Here is a 25,076-nt window from a genome sequence, read left to right on the forward strand (position 1 = left end):
GAAGGGGGAGTATGGTAGCTGACCCAGGACTGAGTCCTCATTAGAATACAGGCTGTCCAGCCCTGAGCCTGATGGGATACTTCTGTTGAAAACGTTGGTTTTGAAAGAAGTCTTCAAGCCTTGACATCTCAAGACTGTGTGCCAGTGACACTGGTAAAATGTCTTGAGCTTCAGCCCTACCGCTGCCCAGACTGACTGGTGATTTCTCTTTCTATCTCCATTCCTTTCAGCTTTAACGTCTCCTAAGCCGAACTTGATGGGTCTGCCCAGCACAACTGTTCCTTCCCCTGGCCTCCCCACATCTGGATTACCAAATAAACCGTCCTCAGCGTCGCTGAGCTCCCCAACCCCAGCACAAGCCACCATGGCGATGGCCCCTCAGCAACCCCCTCAACCCCAGCAGCAGCAGCCACAGGTGCAACAGCCTCCCCTGCCCCCAGCAGCCCAGCCGCCACCCACACCACAGCTCCCACAGCAACAGCAGCAGCAACGCAAGGACAAAGACAGTGAGAAAGTAAAGGAGAAGGAAAAGGCACACAAAGGGAAAGGGGAACCCCTGCCTGTCCCCAAGAAGGAGAAAGGAGAGGCCCCCACGGCAGCTGCAGCCACGATCTCAGCCCCTCTGCCCACCATGGAGTATGCGGTGGACCCTGCACAGCTGCAGGCCCTGCAGGCAGCCTTGACTTCGGACCCCACAGCGTTGCTCACAAGCCAGTTCCTTCCTTACTTTGTACCGGGCTTTTCTCCTTATTATGCTCCCCAGATCCCTGGCGCCCTGCAGAGCGGGTACCTGCAGCCTATGTATGGCATGGAAGGCCTGTTCCCTTACAGCCCTGCACTATCGCAGGCCCTGATGGGGCTGTCCCCGGGCTCCCTACTGCAGCAGTACCAGCAATACCAGCAGAGTCTGCAGGAGGCAATTCAGCAGCAGCAGCAGCGGCAACTACAGCAGCAGCAGCAGAAAGTGCAGCAGCAGCAGCCCAAAGCAAGTCAAACCCCAGTCCCCCCTGGGGCTGCTTCCCCAGACAAAGACCCTGCCAAAGAATCCCCCAAACCAGAAGAACAGAAAAACGCCCCCCGTGAGGTGTCCCCCCTCCTGCCGAAACCCCCTGAAGAGCCAGAAGCAGAAAGCAAAAGTGCGGACTCCCTCTACGACCCCTTCATTGTTCCAAAGGTGCAGTACAAGTTGGTCTGCCGCAAGTGCCAGGCGGGCTTCGGCGACGAGGAGGCGGCGAGGAGCCACCTGAAGTCCCTCTGCTTCTTCGGCCAGTCTGTGGTGAACCTGCAAGAGATGGTGCTTCACGTCCCCACCGGCGGCGGCGGCAGTGGCGGCGGCGGTGGTGGTGGTGGCGGCGGCGGCGGCGGCGGCTCGTACCACTGCCTGGCGTGCGAGAGCGCGCTTTGTGGGGAGGAAGCTCTGAGTCAACATCTCGAGTCGGCCTTGCACAAACACAGAACAATCACGAGAGCAGCAAGAAACGCCAAAGAGCACCCTAGTTTATTACCTCACTCTGCCTGCTTCCCCGATCCTAGCACCGCATCTACCTCGCAGTCTGCCGCTCACTCAAACGACAGCCCCCCTCCCCCGTCGGCCGCCGCCCCCTCCTCCGCTTCCCCCCACGCCTCCAGGAAGTCTTGGCCGCAAGTGGTCTCCCGGGCTTCGGCAGCGAAGCCTCCTTTTCCTCCTCTCTCCTCATCTTCAACGGTTACCTCAAGTTCATGCAGCACCTCAGGGGTTCAGCCCTCGATGCCAACAGACGACTATTCGGAGGAGTCTGACACGGATCTCAGCCAAAAGTCCGACGGACCGGCGAGCCCGGTGGAGGGTCCCAAAGACCCCAGCTGCCCCAAGGACAGTGGTCTGACTAGTGTAGGAACGGACACCTTCAGATTGTAAGCTTTGAAGATGAACAATACAAACAAATGAATTTAAATACAAAAATTAATAACAAACCAATTTCAAAAATAGACTAAACTGCAATTCCAAAGCTTCTAACCAAAAAAAAAAAAAAAAAAAAACAACAACAACAAAAAAAAACAAAAAACAACAAAAAAAAAGGAAAAAAAAAGAAAAAGCGTGGGTTGTTTTCCCATATACCTATCTATGCCGGTGATTTTACATTGTCTTTTTTTCTTTTAATATTTAAAAAAAAAAAAATGCCCTAACCCTGTTACATTGTGTCCTTTTGAAGGTACTATTGGTCTGGGAAACAGAAGTCCGCAGGGCCTCCCTAATGTCTTTGGAGCTTAAACCCCTTGTATATTTGCCCCTTTTCAATAAACGCCCCACGCTGATAGCACAGAGGAGCCCGGCATGCACTGTATGGGAAAGCAGTCCACCTTGTTACAGTTTTAAATTTCTTGCTATCTTAGCATTCAGATACCAATGGCTTGCTAAAAGAAAAAAAGAAATGTAATGTCTTTTTATTCTCAGGTCAATCGCTCACACTTTGTTCTGTTTTCAGAATCATTGTTTTATATATTTTATTTTTTGTTTTTTTTTTTTTTTGGTTCCAGAAAAGATTTTTTGTTTTGTTAATTTAAAAACGGGCAGAAAGTATTCGAGAAAAACAATGTGAACTGCTTTAGCTTTCTGGGGATTTTTAACGATAGCTTTTCTGCTGAAGCCAATTTCAAGGGGAAAAGTTAAGCACTCCCACTTTCAGAAAAAAAAAAAAAACCCACATACACAGAGTGTTGAGGACTTGTAGCTTAAAAAAATAAGTTTTAAAAACTGACTTTCTGTATTTATGATAGCTATGACCATTTTTGGTGTTGAGTAGATTGTTGCATTGGAAATGAACTGAAGCAGTATGGTAGATTTAAAAGGAAAAAAAAAAAACCTTTTGTGTACATTTAGCTTTTTGTATGGTCCAGCTGACAGCTCCTCATTTGATGTTGTCTTGTTCATTCCTAGCAAATAGATTGCAATCCGTTGATTCGCCTAAGCTTTTCTCCCCTTTGTCCCTTAATTCCACTTTCTCTTTCCTTGTCCCACCTCCCATATCCTATAATCTCCTACTTAAGGTAGCTGCCTTCATTTCTTAGAGGGAGCTGCAGAATTATTTTATAAAACTAAAGAAAGAATTTCAAGGGATTCTAGGGGTCATTAGGATCCTCACAGATTATTTTTGGTTGGGGAGTTGAAACTTTTTAAAGGCATATAATCCTAGTTACCTGTGTCTGTTAGCCTTGTGCATTTATTTTTTATTTACCCTTCTTCTGGCTTTTCTTTGTACCCCTTCTTTTCCTCCTTGTTTGGTAGATGCTTCAAATATTCTTTTCCTATACTAAAGCATTTGTTTCCATTTGTGTAATTGGCTGTGTACTTTTTTCTAAAAAAGTTTTTGGTTAGGGATTTGGTTTTTGGTTTTGTGTTTGTTTTTTCTTTCCTCTCTCAGAAAAAGAAATTTCATGCTTTAAATAAAATCCAAAGACACACCCTTTCACTGCTGGTGCAGAAAAAAGGGAAAGGGTTCTTGTTACTTGAGAATTTGTTTCTGATTTAAACAAACAAGACTTAGTTTAATAAAAGAAAGAGAAAAACAAAAGATTCCCAGGTTGTTATGTGCTTCTTCTGCACGCAGAGGGGCAACTGTTAATGACAATTCCATATACCAAAAGGCACATTTTTTACTTCAAAGTTTTGTCCTTGTGTTAGGCAGTCTGAGCGGCGAGTGATCCAGAGCGCAGCCAACAAAGCAGCAGATAGCAATGTACGGAAAGCAAAAAAGGAATTGTATGTGAGGCACTTGTTTATGTTAATATCCATGTTCCTGTAACACACAACGCAACACACAACCTTTCTCATGTAAAAAAAAAAATAAACGGTCTGAACTTTGAAAACTTTGTGCTGCTAAAACAAATAGATTTTGGAGACAAATAGATGCTTTGCTGTTTCACTTTCATAGCCAAACATCAAGAGAAACCATCTCCCCTTGCCCCTAAAGTGTGAAATCCTTCTCCCCTTCATTTTCTTCCTTATGTTTCAAAAGGGAACTTTGAAGACTGTGAATGCAGGTTCCATTGGTCACCTTTCGGGCTTCTTTCCCCAGTGCTGAAGCCACTCATCGACTTTGCAAAAGACTGGAGCATTCCAAGATCTGAAAATGGATTTTTTTCTTTTTTTCTTTTTTAGCCGGGACTATTTTATTTTTATGAATTTGTTTTTAGTTTAATGAAATAATAGATCCTGAAATGTTGTACATATTTCTAACTAGGCTGATGCACAGTGCAAATTCCTTTTTTAATTGTTTTTTTTTTTTTAAGTAGAAATACTAAATACCATCTAACTATTCATACCAGTATCCAGTTGTAGCATACGGTGTCAAAAGCAAGTACACAAAACATTTACTGTTTTAACAAGCTGTTTCCTTTTAACAAGAAATCTTATATTTCTCCCTGTGTTTGAGATGAACATTTTTAAATTTTAAAGTTGTACAGTTTTTTGTTTTCCATTATTTTATCTTGTTTGTAACTCTATGAAATATATATATATTTTTTGCCATTTAACTGTTGTATGTTACTCTGTGTCTGTACCATATAGAAAAAAAAAATTTTGTTTTTGGTTCTCTATGTGATATCAGTTAACAATTTAACACTAGCTTTACCTGTCAAATTCTGCTAGGTCTTTTCTGAAAACGTTGTTTTTAAAAATGATTGATATTGCTTGGTAATAGTGCAATTTCTATCCCTTTACCTCCCCTCTCAACTTTAAGTTCTTTTCTTTATAATTCTGCTGCCCCTCCCTGATGGTTTGGGGTTTTTTTTTTGGCGGGGGGGCGCTACTATGCCATCCTCCCTCTGTGAGGCAGAGTGACTGTCAGTGTTTTGTTACACCATGCCTTGAGCTGTGGGTGTGTTTGGCGACAATAATGTGGTTGAATAGATTGGCTGAGCACGCTTCCACCCACCCAGTGTTCTCAGAGGGGTTATGTGATTGTTTCAGCCTGGAGTGGGTTGCACCCTTAATGCTTTTCTCTACAACTCTACCGCCCACATACATGTTCATTCAAAAAAGTAAGAAAAATTCTCAGCACTAACCCAGAAGTAGCAAAGCAGTCAGTGATGGTGAACATTAGAAGTCAAACATGAGTTAGATGTTTGTGGGCTGACAGCCACCGTGGTTATGACCAGTACTATTCACAAAGCAAGAGTTCACTACAATGCTCAACTGTTTAGATTGATCTCACTCGGGGAATTTATTCCTGTCTGCTGCATCATAGGTAGCTGGGTAGGATATATTTCCACTAGCTTTTTAAATTAGTTATTCACCTCCATTGACACTTGTTTTTTGGTTTTCTCCCTATAGTGTGGGTTTGGTGCTAGACACCAGTCTGTCATAGCCCCATACTGACCCACAGAACAGGAGTTATATCACCCATTTTTCCTCCATCCTTCTAAAAACCACACCTCTACACAAGGAAAAGTTTAATACATCTAGGAATTTTTTTAAATTAAAAGGTAAAGAGATGAATGTGGCCAAAGTTTTACACAACTGAAAATAAAGTAAAACAGACGGCATGTGTTTAAACCTGAGTTTATCAGGCATGGCAGGAAGTTGCAGGAGAGAGAGGCAGTGACCCAAGCCAGTGCACTTGATGTTCATGGACATATATTTTTTTTAAATAATAAATTAAAACATTTTAAAATAGAAGCATAAATTGAGTTGGATATTTGTTGGCGCTGAGATACTGCCCACTGTGAAACAAAGCTTTGACTAGTTTTTTGTTTGTTTGTTTACTTTCTTCAGGGGGGAGGGGGGCAAGTTTGGGTAGGAAAGAAAGCATAAATGAACGTGACCCTGAGGTGAAGAGGTATATGAACAGCCTTTGCAATGTACAAAAAGAAAAAAAAAAAAACAAAAAACAAAAAAAATAGAGCAAGTGAAACCAAAAATGATGTTCTTGGTGTTTTTCTATAATGTAGTCTTGTTAGCTTTTTTGTTACTGTAACAATGCTGATCTCGAACTGTACCAAAATACATGGAGACTAACAAACAGAACCACATGGAACTTTCAAACTGAAAAAAAAATTTGTCACAAAAACTTTGTTGTCATAGTTAAGTTGATTGTAGATGGTAATTGAATATACTCCTTTGAAAATATTTCATCAAGTATGTTTCCTGCTCATTGTGATACATTAAAAAAATATGAGCAAAAGTTCTGTCTCTGTTACCACATTTGTGCATATGCATGTGTGTGTGCATGAGAGACTGATGGCTGGCGAAGTATAAATATGAATACCTTGAGGTTGTGTGTGCAGGGAGTACTTATCCCAATGTACACAACGATGTACACAAGCTCTTTAGTGTTTCTAAAGACACTTGTATATCCCATCTCCTGGGGCTCATGAATGTCAGAAGTCTGGGCCATGATGCTGTCTACTTTATTGGGAGGGGTAAGCCTGACATCTTGGACAATACTTGGCCCCAGAGTGCCCTAATACCAACTAGATTTTTAATTCAAATGTTTACATGAAAGTTTTAGATGCTTGACACAATTACAGGTAAAAGAATTTTACTGATAGCCAGGAGAAAGGTAGGTTCAACTTTTTTGAAATGGGAATTGGATCTAGTGTTTATGACAGAAGGATATGAATGGTAAGTTGAACTAAGTGGATTACTGACTACACTTACCTGTCCTAGCAAAGGACTTTCTGTTAGAGCAGAATTTGAGAGAGGCCCATTCCGTATAACACCAGTACCAGTAATGTCTACATATAAGAGACAACTCGGTACTCTTACCAGAAACCCTCCCCTACCACAGCAAATGCCTGAACGTTACTAATAAGGAGAATCTCCAAGATCAGGCCTGAAGGTACTCCATTCATCTATACTTTATATAGCCACAGCTAATAAATAATTTATAAAACTTTAGCAGGTGGTCTGGATGGCACTGTAGACTGGCTATGTACTTGCAAGGTCTACAACATCTGCCCTCCGTCAGTAGGAATATTTTCTTCCTCAGGAGTTGAGCTACAAAATCCTCTTCTGTTGGCTCAGACAGCCATCCATCTTTTCTCCCTCTCCCTCTCCCTCTCTCTCTCTCTCTCTCTCTCCCCCCCCGCTCCCCCCTCCCTGTCCCTCTCCCCTCTCTCTCCTCTCTCTCTCCTCTGTCTCCACCCACTCCCCCTTTCTTTTGACAGAGTCTTGCTCTGTAGCTCAGGCTGGAGTGCAATGGTGCAATCTTGGCTCACTGCAACCTCTGTCTCCTGGATCCAAGTGATTCTCCTGCTTCAGCCCCCTAAGTAGCTGAGATTACAGGCACGTGCCACCATGCCAGGCTAATTTTTGTATTTTTAATAGAGACTGGGTTTCACTATGTTGGCCAGGATGGTCTTGATCCCCTGACCTCAAGTGATCCGCCTGCCTTGGCCTCCCAAAGTGCTGGGATTGCAGGCATAAGCTATCGTGCCTGGCCCCAGCCATCCATTTTTCTTAATTGCTATAACAGGCATTCAAAAAGTAGTGACCCTATTGACTCAAAATTTCAAAGAATTCAACTGATAACAGGCATTACTAGTGCTCAGGGAGGAAAGCTGATTCCCTGGCCAGCGCTGGAACCTCTATGCCAAACAGGTAGTGTCACTGTCCCTAATGAAATCGGATCTTTCCCCAGGCATTGTACCTTTCTTTTTGGAGTTCCTGCAGAAATGGATGGCCTCTATCTTGCTATGTTTTCTTGGTACCCAGTTAATGTTGCTGATCTGTCTTCCCACCCTGTGAAAAGGCATAGTAGGATAAAACTTGTTCAGACCCAAAGCCACGTCTGCCTTTTTAAACTATAATTATTTTAGGATCTGGCAGGATTGCATTGAAACATTTTAAATGGAACTAGTTTTGTAGAGAGGTTTTGCTGCTTCAGCTCTTTGGAGGAAGGTGCCTACAATTCAAATTCTCCTACAGATAAATTTCTAACAAGAAAATAAGACAAAACTTTATTGATGGTTGAGCCCTTTGTATCAGAGAATCTCTGAGCACCTAAATTACATTAAAGAAGGGCTGGGTAAGAGACCTGAAGCTCTTTCTGTTACTCAAAGGCTGTTTTTTTGTTTTTTTTTTTTTTTTAAGGGAAAAGAAGTCTTCCAGTCTGGCTTCAATATCATCCTCATGTGGATGAATTAATGGCTTTTTCTCCCTTGGAAAATAAAATAGCAACATCTTAAAATGGCCAATATGTGCTAGGTAGCTGTTTCTAATTTTGCTTTAAAGAAACATCTGCAGTGCCTAACCCCTGTTATAGACTAATGACCTTCCAAATCTTACTTTTAACAAGTTTAGGCTTGAAGTTACAAGAGCACAAGTAGTTTATGAGTCAAGTTGAAGGATGAGAATTTTGCACCTGCTGATCTGCTCTGCTCTGCAGCCTTAATTACAGCAGGACAGATGTGCTCACTCAGCCTCTGTACACTACTACTGGGGATGAAACAGCCAAGGCTCTGGAAAAACTTGCAAAGAAATTAGTGCTCTCAGAATCATTAAGGTAGAGACAGTTTTCCATTCTTTACGTCATGATGAAGGCGGGTATTTTCCTTCCCTCCTTCCTGTTTCATTCTTTTTTAAAACTAAAGGCATCTGTTTTTAGGATGTCCTAATCAGTAAGCTAGGGTTTCTCTGAATCTGTCTTCTTGAGTTTTTAAATTATAAGCAACATAAATAAATTTGCTTTTGATCCTTTATTTATGACTGCTTAACTTCTTATTCTAAGTATAAGAGATGAACAAAAAGACTATTTAATTCAACTTTTCAATCCTTTATTAACATGGGAATGAAAACTCTCAGATGAACTGTTTTACTTTTGGGCCAAGATCCCTTGGCCTGAGAAGTGAGTACCGAGAAACAACTAATAGTAACCTTGGAGAAAGGCACTGGCAGCTATTCTCTACCTCTACAACGTTCACAGCCTTTTTTAAACATCATTCTTCCTTGTCTTCCTACTTAATACACTACTCTTGTAAGCCCCCTCACACACTGCTGCTCTTTTAATTCCTGTGTATGCTTTATGTTTGCCTAACATTTGTAAAAATATTTTGTAAAATTATATACTTCTTGCTTCTCAGATGATCTGTAAGGTAGACAAAGTGAGTGGCATTTATCCCCAGTATCCAGGATAGTGAGGTAATGAGTGAGGGGAGAAGGCACTAATCAGGTATTTGGCCTTTAACCAGTCCCCTTCCTCATCACACTATTTCTTGAGAGACTACGGAAGAGTGAGAGTATGGGCTCCAGAGGCAGACTGATAGGGTTCAAATTCTGGTTCCATCATGGTGACCTTCCTTTAGTTACTTACTTTCACTGTGAAATGAGGGTAACAGTACCTGCTTTATAGGGTTGTTGGGAATTTTTAAATAAATTAATGTATGTAAAATGCTTAGGACACTGCCTGCTTCATACTAACTGCTAAAAATCTGTTGTTACTATCAGTCATTACGACCTCTCCACGTCCCCTTTCTGTAGGCCCCTTGGAACTGCTGCTTTCTAACTTTTGGTTGCCTTTACAGAGGTTTGGGAACTGCAGCTGTAAAGGTAAGTGCCATCAAGCCTCTGCCATACAGTTCTTTCTGATGTTTTCCTGTCTGTACATATCTCAGAGGGTGCAGAGATCCTTTAGGAGGTTTCTGCTCACAAGCTGTACAGGAGTATGGTATAGGAGTTTGGATTATAGTATTTCAATGCCCACCATGTAGTAATTAATTTGGACACGAGGAAAAGATGGCTTGTAGTTTGCTTTTGTTTCCAAGACTAGATATATGTCTGGTTCACCATGCCTTGGAAGATGAGCCACTTAGATGTATGGGGTTACAGACTAGGGAAAACAGAGTAAGTTGTGACAGTTTGCCATCTGCCTGATTTGAAGTGGTTCAGATGTACAAGTTGAGAGGTGTACCATCTGAAATGAGACTCCGTATGAAAGAATTGTAGGTGAAACAAAACTGAAAGGGGAATATATGCAAAAGAATGCAGCAAGAGGATGTCTTCACCCCTAGACCCAGGAAGAGGTTTTTAAAATACTATCACTGGAATAAGCTGCAAAATAAGTATTTAAAAGATGCATGGGAAACAATGGGTAAAAACTAAATCAGCACAGAGAAACGACTTAATTACAGTGTTTCTATGGTAGCATCTGCATGTAAGAGCTCATCAGGCTTTAGGATACAGGCTTTAGGAGGCTATTGCCCTATGTGTGAACTTAGTCTATTTTTAATCAGAAACTGATGGCCTTAGAAATAAAGTTGCCGATATTGGTATCAGAGGGCTAGTAAAGGCCTCTTTACTTGAGGATGACTGGTGGGTGATTTTTCCTTCTATCTGAGGATAACAACCCATAAATCTAGCTTTGTTATACTGCCTGTAGATAGGACATCATCATACAGTGTATTTATTACATGGTTATAGGGTTGACACTGCTTGAACAGTTATCAAAGTGTGATTTGTATTCAGCTTATTTTTTTATCTTTGAGTACTTTAAAGGTAGTGCTCCACTGGTGCCTCATTTGCATGGTTTCCAATAACAAATCTGCTGTCATCCTTATTTTTAATGTATTTTTTCTCTTTATCACTAGTTTTATCACATCACAATTTCATTATGATATGTTTTGGTGTAGTTTTTTAAATTCATGTTTCTTGTGCCTATGGTTTGTTGGGTTCTTGGATCTGTGGGGAATTACTTTTCATCAAAATTGGGAATTTTTCAGCCATTATTTCTTCAAATACATTTTGTCTGCCCCTTCTCCCTTCACTTCCCCTGCCACCATCACCCCTAGCCCTGGCCCCACAGGGATGCCAATTATATAGTTATTAGTCGACTTGAGGTAACCCATCACTTACTGATGCTCTGAGTTTTTCATTTGTTTGTTTGGCTTATTGTTTGCTTACACTTTTCTCTGTGTGTTTCTTTTTGGATCATTTCCAATGCTATGTCTTCAAGTCCACTAATATTTTCTTCTAATCTGCCATTAATCGCATCTAGTGTATCTGTTCATCTCAGATAATAAAGTTTTTATCTTTAGAAATTTAATTTGGGTCTTTTAAATATCTTCCACGTCTCTCCTTAAATTCTGAACATATGAAAAAGTTACAATAGTTGTTTACTATCATCCTCTGCTAATTCTAACATCTGTGTGTAAGTTCTGAATCAGTTTCAGTTGATTAGTTTTATTAAAGCTATTGTTTTCTGTCTGTTTGTATGCCTGGCAATCCCTGATTGGCTACTAAACATTGTAAATTTTACCTTGTTGGGTCCTAGATATTTTTGTATTCCTGTAAATTTCCTTAAACTTTGTTCTGGGATGGACTTAAGTTATTTGGAAACAGTGTGATCCCTTCGGGTCTTGTTTTTCTTTCAGGCAGGACCAGAGCACTATTTAGTCTAGGTTATTTGCCATTACTGAAGAATATGACTGTGCTGATTCTCTACTCAAACGTCCCATGAACTGTTCCCCATCTTGTATAAGTATCAAGTACTGTTCTCTTTTATGCTTTCGGCTGGTTCTTTCCAGGGCCAAAAGTAATCGGCACTTTTCTGTACTTATGAGGGACCCCGTGATGATCTCCAGAGTTTTTTCTCTCTCCTGTGGCACTTTGTCCTAAAGATTCTAGCTGCTTTGGTCTCCCTAGACTCAGCTTTATCTCTTCAACTCAGGGAGTATGCTGGGCTTCACTCAGGTTCGTCACCCTGTACTGTTGCCTGGAAACTCTCTCAAGGCAATAAGGTGGGATAATGATAGGGCTCACCTTCTTTGTTTCTCTTCCCTCTAAGATCACTGTCTTTCACTGTGTGATGTCTAGTACCTTGAAAACCATTCTTTTATATATTTTGTCCTGTATTTTTTGTTGTTTCAGCTGGGAGGGTACATCTGGTCTCTATTATTCCATCTCTGCTAGAAGCTGAAGTCAAATTTATTTTTTAGATATATGTGGTAAGAGTCCTGCATACCTTTCCAAAGTGCTGCCAACACTTATGAAATTTTCCAAAAGGTTTGAACTAACACAGGAACCTGACGTCCCCAGCAGATTTCTCTGGACATAGGGTACTGACTAACCTCTTAAGATTAAGGTTTTAACTAATTCATCCTTTTGCTTACAATGATCAGAGATGGAAGAAAGGTAGCCAAACACATGAATTCTTCTAGCCACCTTTTTTGCTTTGCCATAATACCACACAGAGTGGGTAAACCATTTCTTAGGTTTTGAAGTTGTAAGCCAGCCCAGAAATATGAGGGAACAGATGTATGACTGACCCTAAAACAATATGTTAGCTCTTCCACCTTAACTACAAGGGTTATCACTATTCACAACATTATTCTAGCCATTTTTTTTTAAACACTTCAGTGTCTTCCTTCACACAGATAATTTTATAGGCTAAGCAAATGTGGTTCAAAGAAATCCACTGATATGAAAGTATGGCTCTCACTGGGATGTGAATTCACTGCACTGAGTAATACAAGGCAATGAGAAAAGTTAGACCCTAGCAGACAGACGCTAGTCATTTTGGCTAAACCTAAATAATGTCTTCTGTATGTTTATTTATTTTGAAAAACTTAGTTCTCACTTAAATTGGGCATATAATACGTCCATGATAAGTGAAATTCTTAAAGTGTTAACTGATTACCTGCTTTCATAACTCAGTATTTGTTCCAGCCTACCTTTCTCACTATACTTATCTGTGGATAATCTGTTCCACCAAAACCAGCCTACCTTCCAAACACGCCCTGTACTTTTCCCTCTGCCTTTACAAGGTTATCTAATACCATTTATTCCATGACATTTACTCTCATCATATCTGCCCAATCCCTTTTCTGACCCCTTACAGTAGCACATGAAATATCTTGTTTGGCAGTGATTCACGTATGTGTCTTATACTGAGGTAGCCTGACAACCTGTGTTTATACTGAATGTTCATGTGACTGAGTAAATTATTTAAAGAATAAATGAAATAAACGGGTATTCATCCTCATCTTTATGCTTTCTAAGGGGGGAAAAGTTTTTTTTTTTTTTGAGACAGAGTTTCTCTCTTGTCCAGGCTGGAGTGCAATGGCATGATCTCAGCTCACTGCAACCTCTGCCTCCTGGGTTCAAGTGATTCTCCTGCCTCAGCCTCCCAAGTAGCTGGTATTACAGGCATGCACCACCATGCCTGGCTAATTTTTCGTATTTTTAGTAGAGACAGGGTTTCTCTATGTTGGTCAGGCTGGTCTCGAACTCCCGACCTCAGGTGATCCACCCACCTCGGCCTCCCAAAGTGCTGGGATTACAGATGTGAGCCACTGTACCCGGCTGGGGAAAAGTCTTAAGTGAATGAGTGGATATATATGAAATTATACAAAATTAGTATGGAATGGTTAAAAATATTTTCAGTCCCCAAACCCTCTGTAAAGTAGAAGGAGAAGGACATTTTTCAATAGCTAGAGGAGTAATGGAGAATAGAAACCAATTTAAAAATTACATTGGACAGATTAAAAACTATGCTAGGTAAACATTTTATTTTTAAGGGAAAAAATGATTACAATAAAAACCAGTCTAGGTATTTGTAAGTACCAGACAAAATCCTTTATATCTGTCCTCAAGATGAAGGGTGGTGTTAAACACTATTTGAAAGGAGTTACATGGTTATGTTTTTCTAATAAAAATGGAAATGTTTGTAGAATATTTGAAAGCTAGGCCTCACCCTAAACCTAGAAAAAATACTGGAATATAACCCTAAGAGAGAGTTAGATAATTATGAAGGCTGAAATATGCCTTCAGTCTTTACTAGCTGGTGGATAGTTACGGGAAAGAAAAGATACATGGAATTTTTTTTTTTTTTAATAGAGACATGGTGTCACAATGTTGCCCAGGCTGGTCTCAAACTCCTGGCCTCAGGAAACCCTCCTGCCTTGGCCTCCCAAAGTGCTGAGGTTACTATACTCAGCCACATGAAAAATTTTTATGATTTTCCTATCTGTAAAATCTCACACCAATAAAATCTCCACATCATGTTTAAATGCAATAGAAAGAAATTGAGTACAAAAAAGAGAGATGCAGGCTTCCAGAGCTCCATTTAGTGGAGCCACATAATCTGAAAAGCTACAAGAGTTTTTAATACTCCAATTGTGCTGATGGGGGCTGAGAGTAAGGCAAGGGATCTCTGGTAAGATCCGAAAGGGATGAAATTGAAGTTCCCTTTTAGGACAAAAGTCCACAGTAAGAAGAAACTATAGGCAAGAGAATTCAAATTGAGCAAGACAGGGGCATGAGGGACTGAAGATAAAACAAAGGGAGGGGAAGAGACCAAGAGTCCTCAGAGAAAGAAGCCATGTTCTTGAATGCTTCATGAAAACAATATAAAGCTAGGAGAACCACTGGAGCCATGAAGCTAAAAAAGTTATCCCAACCTATCTGTTCCTCCTAAAATTCAGAAAACTAGTTACACATGAAAATGATCAACAGAAAAAGACTGTAGCTAAATTCCATAAAAATTTTATTATAAGAAAAAAAGGCAAAAAGAGAACAACCTTCCTGCAGTTAATGAAAGAAAAGACATGCCCATAAAATAGATAAGTTATATAGTCAAATATTCCAAAATTAGCCAATGAAAAAGTTTTTAAAAGATATAAAAGAATAGCAGAATTAGAAAAATCTACAAAATTATCATTTCTCCTGAATCCATCGGAGAGCTGAGGTTAGATAACAATGAAGAAAACCGAATTCAAAAAAGGAGCAAGCCCTTTCAGGAAGAAAGAAGACTCACGACTATCTTACCTTAGCAGAGCATAGGAGAAAGAGCCACTTGAAAAGCCTGTAAGAAGAAATCAAGTAGAAAAGTGACACAATGTTCATGACCAACTGAAGGCTAGTTCAGTATGGAATACTTGGCATGAGGGTGGGGACAGACACAGGTGAGTAAGTTTAGCATTCACTTGCTACTCTTTTTCCATGGGCCTCTACCAGAGGCTCTAGAAGACTAATACAGGCCTACTGGAGGTGATCAGTTTATGTTAGGAAACAAGCATTAAGCACAGCCTGTTTCTTAGGACCTTCTCTCTTACAAAGCAAAAGCATTGGAGGGAGGAATAGCTAACCCTACTACCCCAAGGACACAGGCAAAAGATACTCTGTGGCAAAAGAGGATAGAAGGAAAAAAAACCGTACATCCCTGGGGCAAGGGCAGGAGCAGAAAAAGGTCTTGGGACAAGATCCTACACCAATACCCAGCAGATATCTGCTACCACTAACGGAGAAGCAGAAAACTCTTGCCCGACACCAACAACTCAGAGTACAGTTTGCTGCTATGGGGAGGAGAAGCAGGAACACTGAGAAAGCCCTTTTGCCAAGATGAAGGTACACAAGGCCTGCCTAAGATGGATGCTGGACCTGGATCACCAAGAATACCCCCTTCCTACTCCTACCATGAGCCTAACACCCAGTGAGAAAAACCCACTGTATGATACCCAAGCCCCCTTCCTAAACACATGGCAAAAGTATCCCACAATTAGAGGATTTGAAGTCTGTGGTATACTGAGGTTACTGCTTCTTGACTTATTGGCTCAATCCCCTAACAGACAAAAAGCATGCCCCTATCTGGGCATCAATACTATTTACCTTACTCTCTACTGTTCAACACACAATGTTATAAAAAAGCAGCAACGAAAAATCACGTTACTCTCTATGGAAAAATATAACATTAGCCAGGCATAGTGGCTCATTCCTGTAATCCCAGTACTTTGGGAGGCCAAGGTGGGAGGATCACTTGAGCCCAGGAGTTTGAGACCAGTCTGGGCAACATAGTGAGACCTTGTCTCAACCATTTTTTTTTAAAGTTAGCCAGGAATTGTGGCATGCACTTCAAGTCCAAGCTACTTGGGAGGCTAAGGTGGGAAGATCACTTGAGCCTGGGGGTCAAGGCTACAGTGAGCTGTGATTGGACCACTGGACTCCAGCCTGGGCAACAGAGCAAGATCCTGTCTCTAGATCCAACTATCAATTCCCAAGGTGTTACAGGCTGAATTGTGTCTCCCCTCACTCCCCACCTCAAATTCATATGTTGAAGTCCTTACCCCTAGTACCTAGAAATGTGTCTGTATTTGGAGCTAGGGTACTTAAAGAGGTAAAGTTAAACGAGCTTACTCAGGTGGGCCCTAATCCAACATGACTTATAAGAAGAGGGGATAAAGACAGAGACAGGCCCAGGGGTAAGACCACATTAAGACATGACAAGATGACAGCCATCTACATGCCAAGAAGAGAGGTCTTCAGAAGGGCCAACATCTTGATTGTGGACTTCTAGCTTCCAGAATTGTGAAGAAATAAACTTCTGTTAATTCTTCCAGTCTATGGTATTTGTTCTGGCAGCCCTAGAAAACTAACACAAAAGTTATATAGAGGAACACATTAAACTCTAGCAAAGGGATGCAGTAAACAAAAAGTAGATTATGGGAAACTCTCTAGATTAAACAAACAGATTTCTTTTTCAAATAAATTGCAAGGAGACTGAAGGCATTGGAAGGAAAAAGCTTATGCACTGAAATATACCTAAAAACCGTATTTTTAAAAACAAAACAAAACAAAAAAAACCAATGGCAATGTAAATGTAATTGGCTTCTGATTCAAACTATATATATTTTTTAAGTTATGATATTTAAGACAATGAGAAACTTGATCATGACTAGAAATTTCGTAATATTAAGAAAGCATCATTAAAGGAAAAAAGAGTATGAAAATTAAAGTCCAGGGGTCCCTACAAAAGATGATTCTAACAGGAGACAACCTATACAATAAACTAGGACCAAAAGAGGCTACAACCTTGAGGTAGCCTCAAGGGGTAATCCATACATAGAACAGGCCTCATCCAGATGACAGTCTGAGTTCAAGTTCACTAGGAAGTCCATGGCATCTCAAGATTTAAACTTGGTTTTCTGGACTGATAGTTGCCACAGTTAACCTGACACAGCAAATGTAAAGCTTCACTAGAAAAATGTATATTCATTATTTCCCTAAAATTATCTCTACATATAGTTTTCAAACATAGTATCAGCTCACAAAGATAAATAAAACAAGGAAATTAGACTCCATGAGTGAGAAACAGCAGACAATAGAAATAGAGCTTTAATGACTTAGATATTGAAATGATCAAATGCAGAGAATGAAATGACTATGCTGAATATGCTTAAAGAAATGTTAAAAAGAGCTTGGGGATGGAGTCACTGGACAAGAAAGTAACATTCAAATGACAAAAATACAATAACTAAAATTAAGGATTCAATGAATCAGACTGAGCATAGTTAAAAAATTAATGAATCAGAAAACAGATCAGAAGAATTTACCTAAAATGCAGAATATGGGGAAAAAAAGATAGAAAATACAGATGAAAGGGTAGGATATATAAAACATATAGTGAGAAGACCTGACATATATTTAGTCAGTGTCCCAGACGGAGAAGAGAAAGATATTGGTAAAGAGCCAGTATCTGAAGAGGTAACAGCTGAGAATTGTCTAGAAATATTGAAAGACACAAATCCAGAGATTCAAAGTCCAGTGCAAAGTAGAATAAGAAGAGAAAAGTAAAGAAAATAATTACAGAGGCCAGGCGCGGTGGCTCATGCCTGTAATCTCAGTACTTTGGGAGGATGGAGGGTGGATCACTTGAGGTCAGGAGTACAAGACCAACCTGGCCAACATGGTGAAACCTTGTCTCTACTAAAAATACAAAAATTAGCCAGGCATGATAGCATATGCCTGTAATCCCAGCTACTAAGGAAGCTGAGGCAAGAGAATTGCTTGAACCCAAGGGGGCGGAGGTTGCAGTGAGCTGAAACTGTGCCAATGCACTCCAGCCTGGGCAACAGAGCGAGACTCTGTCTCAAAAAAAAAAAAAAAGAAGAAAAGAAAATAATTACACAAATCATAGTGAAGATGCAGAAAACTAAGGCCAAAGTAGGCATAGAAAGCAGACTTGTTACCTTCAAAGGAATAGCTTTTAGATAGTCAATCGGTTATGCAACAGAAACAATGGAAGCCAGAGGACAGCGGAATAATATCTTCAATCTGCTGAAATAAAATAACTACCAACAAAGAATCCTTTACCCAGAAAAGGATAATTTTAGAATAAAGACAAAATAAACACATTTAAAATGAACAAAAACAGAGTTTGCTACCTGTAGACTGATTAAAGAATGTACTCACTTAGAAGGAAAATTATCCTAAGGAGAAGATCTCATATAAAAAAAAAAAATACATGAACATTTAGAAAATATTGAAAATGTACATAGGCAAATCAAAATGAATACTGATAGTATGAAACAATAACTGTGTAGCCTGAAAAAAACTATACAGAATTAAAATGCACAACATTAGCATTTAGGTTGGGAGAGGGTAAATGGAGTTAAAAAATCTTTTAAAGTTCTTGTATTATCCAGGAAGTAAGGATAATTATTATCATTAGCCTTTATATGTTAATAATGATGGTTTTAGTTTAGGTAAGTCTTACACATTATGAATTTGTATTTAGTACTCAAAATTACAAGGCAAATGAGGGGTAAATATTCTATGAGTTCAATACATGGTCAATACATTGAGAAGGCATTCTTGCCATAGAGGGGAAAATGACATTCAGAAAAAAGATAAATATGTTAAGTTTTTAATTTTCAACAATTCATTAGCAAAATAGAATATATCCATTAGCCAAATTTCAAACTCTATTGTCTTTAGCAACAACAATCCTTGTTAAAAAAAATCCTTGAGTACTAATGTTTTTACTTGCTTAAGTCAGATTTATTTAGGTATAATCAACATACAGTAAAAATCATCCTTTCAAGTGCACGGTTCTATGAGTTTTGACAAATATATTTTAGTGTGTAATCACCACTGAAATAAATGTAAAAATAAATACTAAAATAAATTGTTTCCATTACCACCATCATGTTCCCTCCTTTGTTGTTAATCCCCTTCCAATCTCTAGCACAGTCAACTACTAATCTGTGCTCTTTCCCTGTAGCTATGCCTTTTATAGAATATAATATAAACAGAATTATATAATATGCAGCCTTTTGTGTTTGGCTTTTTTCACTAACCATAAGACTTTGCAGATTCATGTGTGTTGTTACATGTATCAGTAGCTCCTTTTTATTGCAAAATCGTGTTTCATTGTATGGTTATACTATGATTTAACTATTTATGAGATTATGAATATTTGGGTTGTTTCCAGTCTGGGACAATTTTTAATAAAGTTGTTATAAACATCCATGTATAGATCTTTGTATGAATAAATACTAGATGTGGGATCCCTAGATCACATGGTAAATGCAACACATAACATCGTAAGATTGCTACCTGTGATGGACAGATTCTAAAATAGCCCCAAATTATCTCAGCCTTCTGGTATGTGTACCTTTTTGTAATACCTTCCACTTGAATCTGGGTGGAACCTGTAACTTGCTTCTAACCAAAAAAATACAGCAAAGTGATGGGATGTCACTCCCATGATTGTATTACATAAGTTTGTAACTTCTCTCTCGCTAGCAGACTTTCTTCTCATCCTTCTTGGCTCTGATGAAGTAAGTTGCCACGTGGCATAGTCCAGTGGTAAGAAAATGAGTCAACCAACAGGTAGCAATGAACTGAGGCTTTCACTGACAGAGGCAAGGAACTGAATCCTACCAACAACCACATGACCTTGAAAGAGGACCCTTCTCAGTTTAAGCTTCAGGTGAGACCCCAAGTGTGACTGACACCTTGACTGAGGCTTTGATAGAGACCCTGAGGCAGAGGACTCAGTGAAGCTCCATGTAGATTCCTGACACACAGAAACTGTGAGATAATAAATGTATGTTGTTTTAAGCTGCTAAATACGTATAATTTATTATGCAGCAATTGATAACTAATATACTACATAAACGTTTTCTAAAATGATGATACCATTTTACACTCCCACTAACAATGCATGAAAGTTCCAGTTGCTTTGCATACCACTAGAGTTTGATACTGTCAGTTTTATAAATTATAGTAATGCTAAAAAAGGTCTGTACTGGTAACTCACTGTAATTTGAATTTGTTTCTCTCATGACCAATAACATTAAGTATTTATTCATGTGCTTATTTGCCATCTATTTTATTAACAATTTACTTTGAAGAGCAGAAGCTTTGAATTTCAAGTCCAATTTGTCAATTTTCCTTCTGTGATATTTACTTTATGTGACTAAGCTAAGAATCTGTGATAACCTAAGATCACGAAGATTTTCTCCTACCTTTCCTCCTTATCCAGGTATGAAAAAATATAAAACTGGACCCCTATGTAGCATAACTTTAAGGCAGACTATATGCCCAAAATCCCTTTTAGCAAACTAATAAAGTTTTTAGAAGATAATATAGGAGAACATTTTCATGACCTTGGTGTGGGGGATTTCTTTTAAAAAAAATCATTTATGAGGCCAGGCATGGTAGCTCATGCCTGTAATCTCAGCACTAATATTACAGTGGGCCAAGAAAACTGGTCCATCTCAGGTTTATTGTAGTCAAAAAGAGATTTAAATATAAATGTGGTTTCCTGACACCACAGCTTATCACCTTGGGCTATTTTGTAGCCTGTTACATCCCTGGTTTTAACTGGTTTGGTACAGTGATGCCATAGTAAAGTTTTATACACTAGAGATGAAAAGTTACTTGGGAACAACAAAACCTAACAGGTGATTTGACAAGGCTTAAAAGTATGCCACTGATCTACTTTGGGTTTCATCTTGATGTTTATTGGAAATAAAGGCATTTCTCTCTTTACTTCCACTCATATCACTTAAATATAATGGCAAAGCAAATCTACTAAGGTAAATGCCCAGAATCATGAGATAGTTGGTCCAAACAGTCTTAAGGGCCAGACACTGTGGCTCATGCCTGTAATCCCAATGCTTTGGGAGCCCAAGGAAGGAAGATTGCTTGAGACAGGAGTTTGATAGCAGCCTGGACAATATAGTGAGACCCTATCTGTACAGAAAAATGAAAAAATTAGCTGAGCATGGTGGTGTGTGCCAGTAGTCCAGCTATTCAGGAGGCTGAACAGGAGGGGGATGGCTTGGTGTCAGGAGTTTGAGGCTGCAGTGAGCTATGAATGTGCCACTGCACTCCAGCATGGGTGATGCAGCAAGACCTTGTCTCAAGAAATAAACAACAACAAAAAAACAGTCTTAAGATTTCTCTAAAAATTACTTGTTTTGGATTGCTGTAAGTGAATTCCTGTGGGCTTTTTAAGTACTCACAAAAGCTTTTCTATATGGCAATACTCACAGGAGGAAAAATTGAGACAATCAGAAAGAAGTTCCTATTTAGTAATGTGTTTAGTAATGTAGTAAAATTTTAGTAATGCTTTAATGCTAGGAATATGAAAGAAGAAGTCTATGCAATAGTTACAACTGATTCAGCCGAGAATACTTCACTTAATCCCCTTTCCTAAAGGCCCATTATGTATAGCTTTTGTTTCCACCACTAGGTCATCCTGTTCTGTTCTCTTGCCTCATCCTCAGCTTGCTGTCTCAAATCCTTTTTTGAGGAGGACTACATGTGCACACTCCTCAGCTTGTTCGCTTGCTTTCCTTTCTCCTTTCCTCCCTCCCTTGTGTGTGGGGGGAATGGGGGTGGGTTAAGATCTCACTTCCAATGACTGATTATAAATGCTCTTCCTTATAATATACTGAGGGAACCACAGGACATCTTTTCTTATTCTATGAATTTCTGTAGTCAAAAGCTCAAGGAGTCACGCTGCTCAAGCCTTTTTTTTTTTTTTTTCACCTGCTGAAATGTTCTTTTGGTAAAACACACCATAACATAGTATGATAAAGAGAAATGAAGGACATTTACTAAAGGAAATGAAATATTTTCTGAAGCCTCACTTCTTAAATTTCTTTTTCAAGAATCATCTATGTCATAGTTTGGTGTTTTGTTTTTATTTAATTTAAAGTTCCATTTGGTATAAAGACTGACTATATTAACATATAAGAAATGGTGATTTCCTAGCAGGAATTTACATATTATTTCCTACATTTTGGTATCTAAATATAACCAGCACAACTAAACTTTATAAAGGTAATCAGTCAAGATCAGATTAGTTTATTCAATTTTAGGTTTGGACTCAGCACTTTAAAGCCATGCTCTTTATTAAACGCCATGAAAGAGTGAATCATCACAGATTCTTGGCTGATGTAGTTGTGAATTCTGTGAGTGGTCATTCTCCCTTTAGACACAAGCAAGATTCAAAGGCCAAGTGTATTTTTCTAGGTAACCACCTTGTTCTTGTCTTCTCTACCATAACTTTAAGAAATTATGAACAGTGTGAATCTAGAATACAGTTTCTGATTGCCCAAGAAGAACAGAATGTTAATCTTGGCATTAACATATTTCAATCTGAAAAGCAACAAGTCTTTCAGGACTCTAGAAAGACAGCCAAAGAAAGGGATGTCAACAGGAACACCAAGGGACATCTACTCTGTTACTCTGTGTTAATAGTTCTTCTAATACGAGAAAAAATTTTTAAAGAAAAAAAACCCCAGGGCAGCAGATGTTTTAAGAATGAAATATCATATCTAATTATGTTGAGAGTTTTGCTACCACTATCTACCTAACAGTCCCCTTTCTTCAGATAAAAATCTCAAGTTCTGTGTGTGCGCGTGTGTGTGCGTGTGTGTGTTTAGAGAGAAGGTCTCACTCTGTCACCCAAGTTGGAGTACAGTATCACAATCACAGCCTACTGCAACCTCGATCTCCTGGGCTCTAGCAATCCTCCCATTTCAGCCTTCCGAGCAGCTAAAACTATAGGCACCACCACCATACCCTGCTTGCTTGCTTTTCATTGACTGACTGATTGTGGAGACAGCGTCTTGTTATGTTGCCCAGGCCAGTCTCAGACTCCTGGCCTCAAGCAAACGCCTAGAAATGATCATCTTGGACTGCTGCTGCCTTTTATTTACATTTTGTTTGAAGCATTTCTAGACTTTTCTAGGATCTCTCAATTGTTCAGCACCTTATAGGTTGTGTAGGATGAGGACTGGAGAAGTGGAGTACATCCTTATGAGATATATTTGTTTTCAGAGAAGATCGTGTCTATGTTTATCATTGCAGGCAAAAGAAGATTTGAATTGCAGACACTGCAAAACTTGAAACAGAGTTTGAATCTGTGCTTGAGGCTCCCAAAGACACCATTCAGCACATCTCACTATCCTCTAACAAGGACTGCCCTGTGACACATCTGAAAGAGAAGTGACAATCTTATTCGGACTCTTCATGGACTGGCCCTCTATTTGGGTAACTGTGTAGTATCTAGCTCTTTGATATCATATCTGAGGACAAAATAGTGTCAACTGTGCAGGAACCAGATTATCCTGGGATATAGTAAAATAAACCACAAACCACTTTTTTCTATTTATCAAGCAGAGCAAAATGATATTGCTTCCTTTAAATCTGGCATGTTTCCATTCTTTCTTACCTTACCGGGGGCTGGAACTGATTGGGACTTTAAAATGCTTTGTTACCATTCTTTTTTTTCTCTAATAAGCACAATGGTTTACTCCCTTTTGAGGCAGGGGCCCTGTGTAATGAGTCAATGCTTCTGCTAACTCCAAGAACCCTTAATTATTTCCACCATTTTCTCCATATGTTTCCTTCACCGACTTTGTGAATCAGAAGCAGGCTGCTGGTTGTCAGAGATGGGAAAAGTCACTGGCCTTCCTTGTTGGCAGGGAACTGAATTCTGCAGTGTCTGTATTCATGGACAGAGTATCCTGTCTCAGAGTTTATGCAGCACCTTCTGTTTTTAGTTTACTGGTGAACGGGGCACATCACAAGAACTTGGAGTGCAGCTAAAGCCAAATCAGACTTGACAGAAAATTATTAGCAGGGTACAGAAGGAAAAAAGATCCCCCTTCCTTTCTGTAATCAGGTTAATATGTGCATGGAATGTTTCACTTTAAAAGGTAGTGTGTTTTGGCAAAGCTGGTTTCTTAAGCAAAATTTCAGTTCCCATTTTGCAAGGCTATCCACTGCTGCTCTGGCAGAGCCTTTGATCAGTGAACTCAGTGGGGGAGAAGGGCATAGGCATATTAATAACTTCAACATGTGGCCCTTCGGCCCAGCTGTACCCTGTCTTGGAAAAAGGCCAAATGGAAACGGTTTTCTCAACATGACCTGTATATGCATATTTTGGAAAGGGGAAAAAGAAGGTAGGGGTTCAAAGGAGGAAATAAAATCTGGTTTTATGGTGGTTCTTTCTCTTGTCCCTATTACCTTTTGGGGGTACTCTACTACTGCGTATGTGGATCCTGTGGTCTCTGGCTCCATCTTCAACTATTAGTATCTTTGTTCTCTCTCCTATAATATTATAATAATTAAAGCTGCAGGTTTAATTTACATACCAGCTCAGGACAAGGTTAGGGAGAGGCATCAGGCACTGTAAGAATCTACAGGGATGAGAGATTAATGGAAACCAGGTGCCTGAAATAGGATCCCAGGGTCCATTTTGCCAGGACTGTATCTTCTGCCCTTTCCACCCTGCCCTGGTATTTTTTGACTATTTAATTTTAACAATCACAGGGTTTAGGCCTCATCACATTACTGCTACAAAGTAGAGCCCAGTCTGCTCTTTTACTGTGTGTTTCCCTGTATTACATTATATCATTCTCCTTTCATTATCTACTTCTGAGACGTTCATTTTCCATGTTTCCCTGTCTGATCGTGAAAAGGTTCCTGAGTGACTTTACATCATGGTCATGGAGGAGGCTTCAATTCTCATCACAAGTGGCTTTGTAATGATGACCTCAGCTGACATTCATCTCATATTCTCTCACCCTCCACCTCTTTCTTCAATTTTATAATATTCTTATCATTTTCTTAATCCAAACCCCTGATATGAACTTGTCACAAGGGATTAGCAGGTAATGATCCCAAAAGTGCGACGCAATACCCAAGGGCTCTATATAGTTAGGATATAGATTTGACTTCTGTAAAAAAGGCCAAAATGTTACTGGCTTAAACCAGACAGTGGTTGACTTTTGTCTCATATAACAGCCCGAGCATTAGCAGCATGGGGCTGAAAAGGTGAAACCATCATTTCTGGTAGCCGAAC

At 39.6% G+C, this 25,076-nt stretch overlaps 1 protein-coding gene and 1 long non-coding RNA gene across 3 annotated transcripts in view; one reads left to right on the top strand and one right to left on the bottom strand.

Annotated features, from left to right (window-relative positions):
• Window positions 1-4,266, top strand: part of ZFHX3 (zinc finger homeobox 3) — a 277,099-nt gene extending 272,833 nt beyond the window's left edge. For both annotated transcript variants that reach the window (XM_021672553.2, XM_012437463.3), the window contains one exon: window positions 231-4,266. In XM_021672553.2, coding sequence (XP_021528228.2) covers window positions 231-1,897 — 1,667 coding nt within the window. In that variant the 3' untranslated portion in view covers window positions 1,898-4,266. The remainder of the gene's footprint in view (window positions 1-230) is intronic.
• Window positions 1-25,076, bottom strand: part of LOC110568641 (uncharacterized) — a 150,390-nt gene that overhangs the window by 5,936 nt on the left and 119,378 nt on the right. The gene's annotated exons all lie outside the window — the stretch shown is intronic.

Source organism: Aotus nancymaae, unplaced genomic scaffold, assembly GCF_030222135.1.
Source record: "Aotus nancymaae isolate 86718 unplaced genomic scaffold, 86718_ANA_hifiasm-v0.15.2.pri h1tg000030l, whole genome shotgun sequence".
Lineage (NCBI taxonomy): Eukaryota > Metazoa > Chordata > Mammalia > Primates > Aotidae > Aotus > Aotus nancymaae.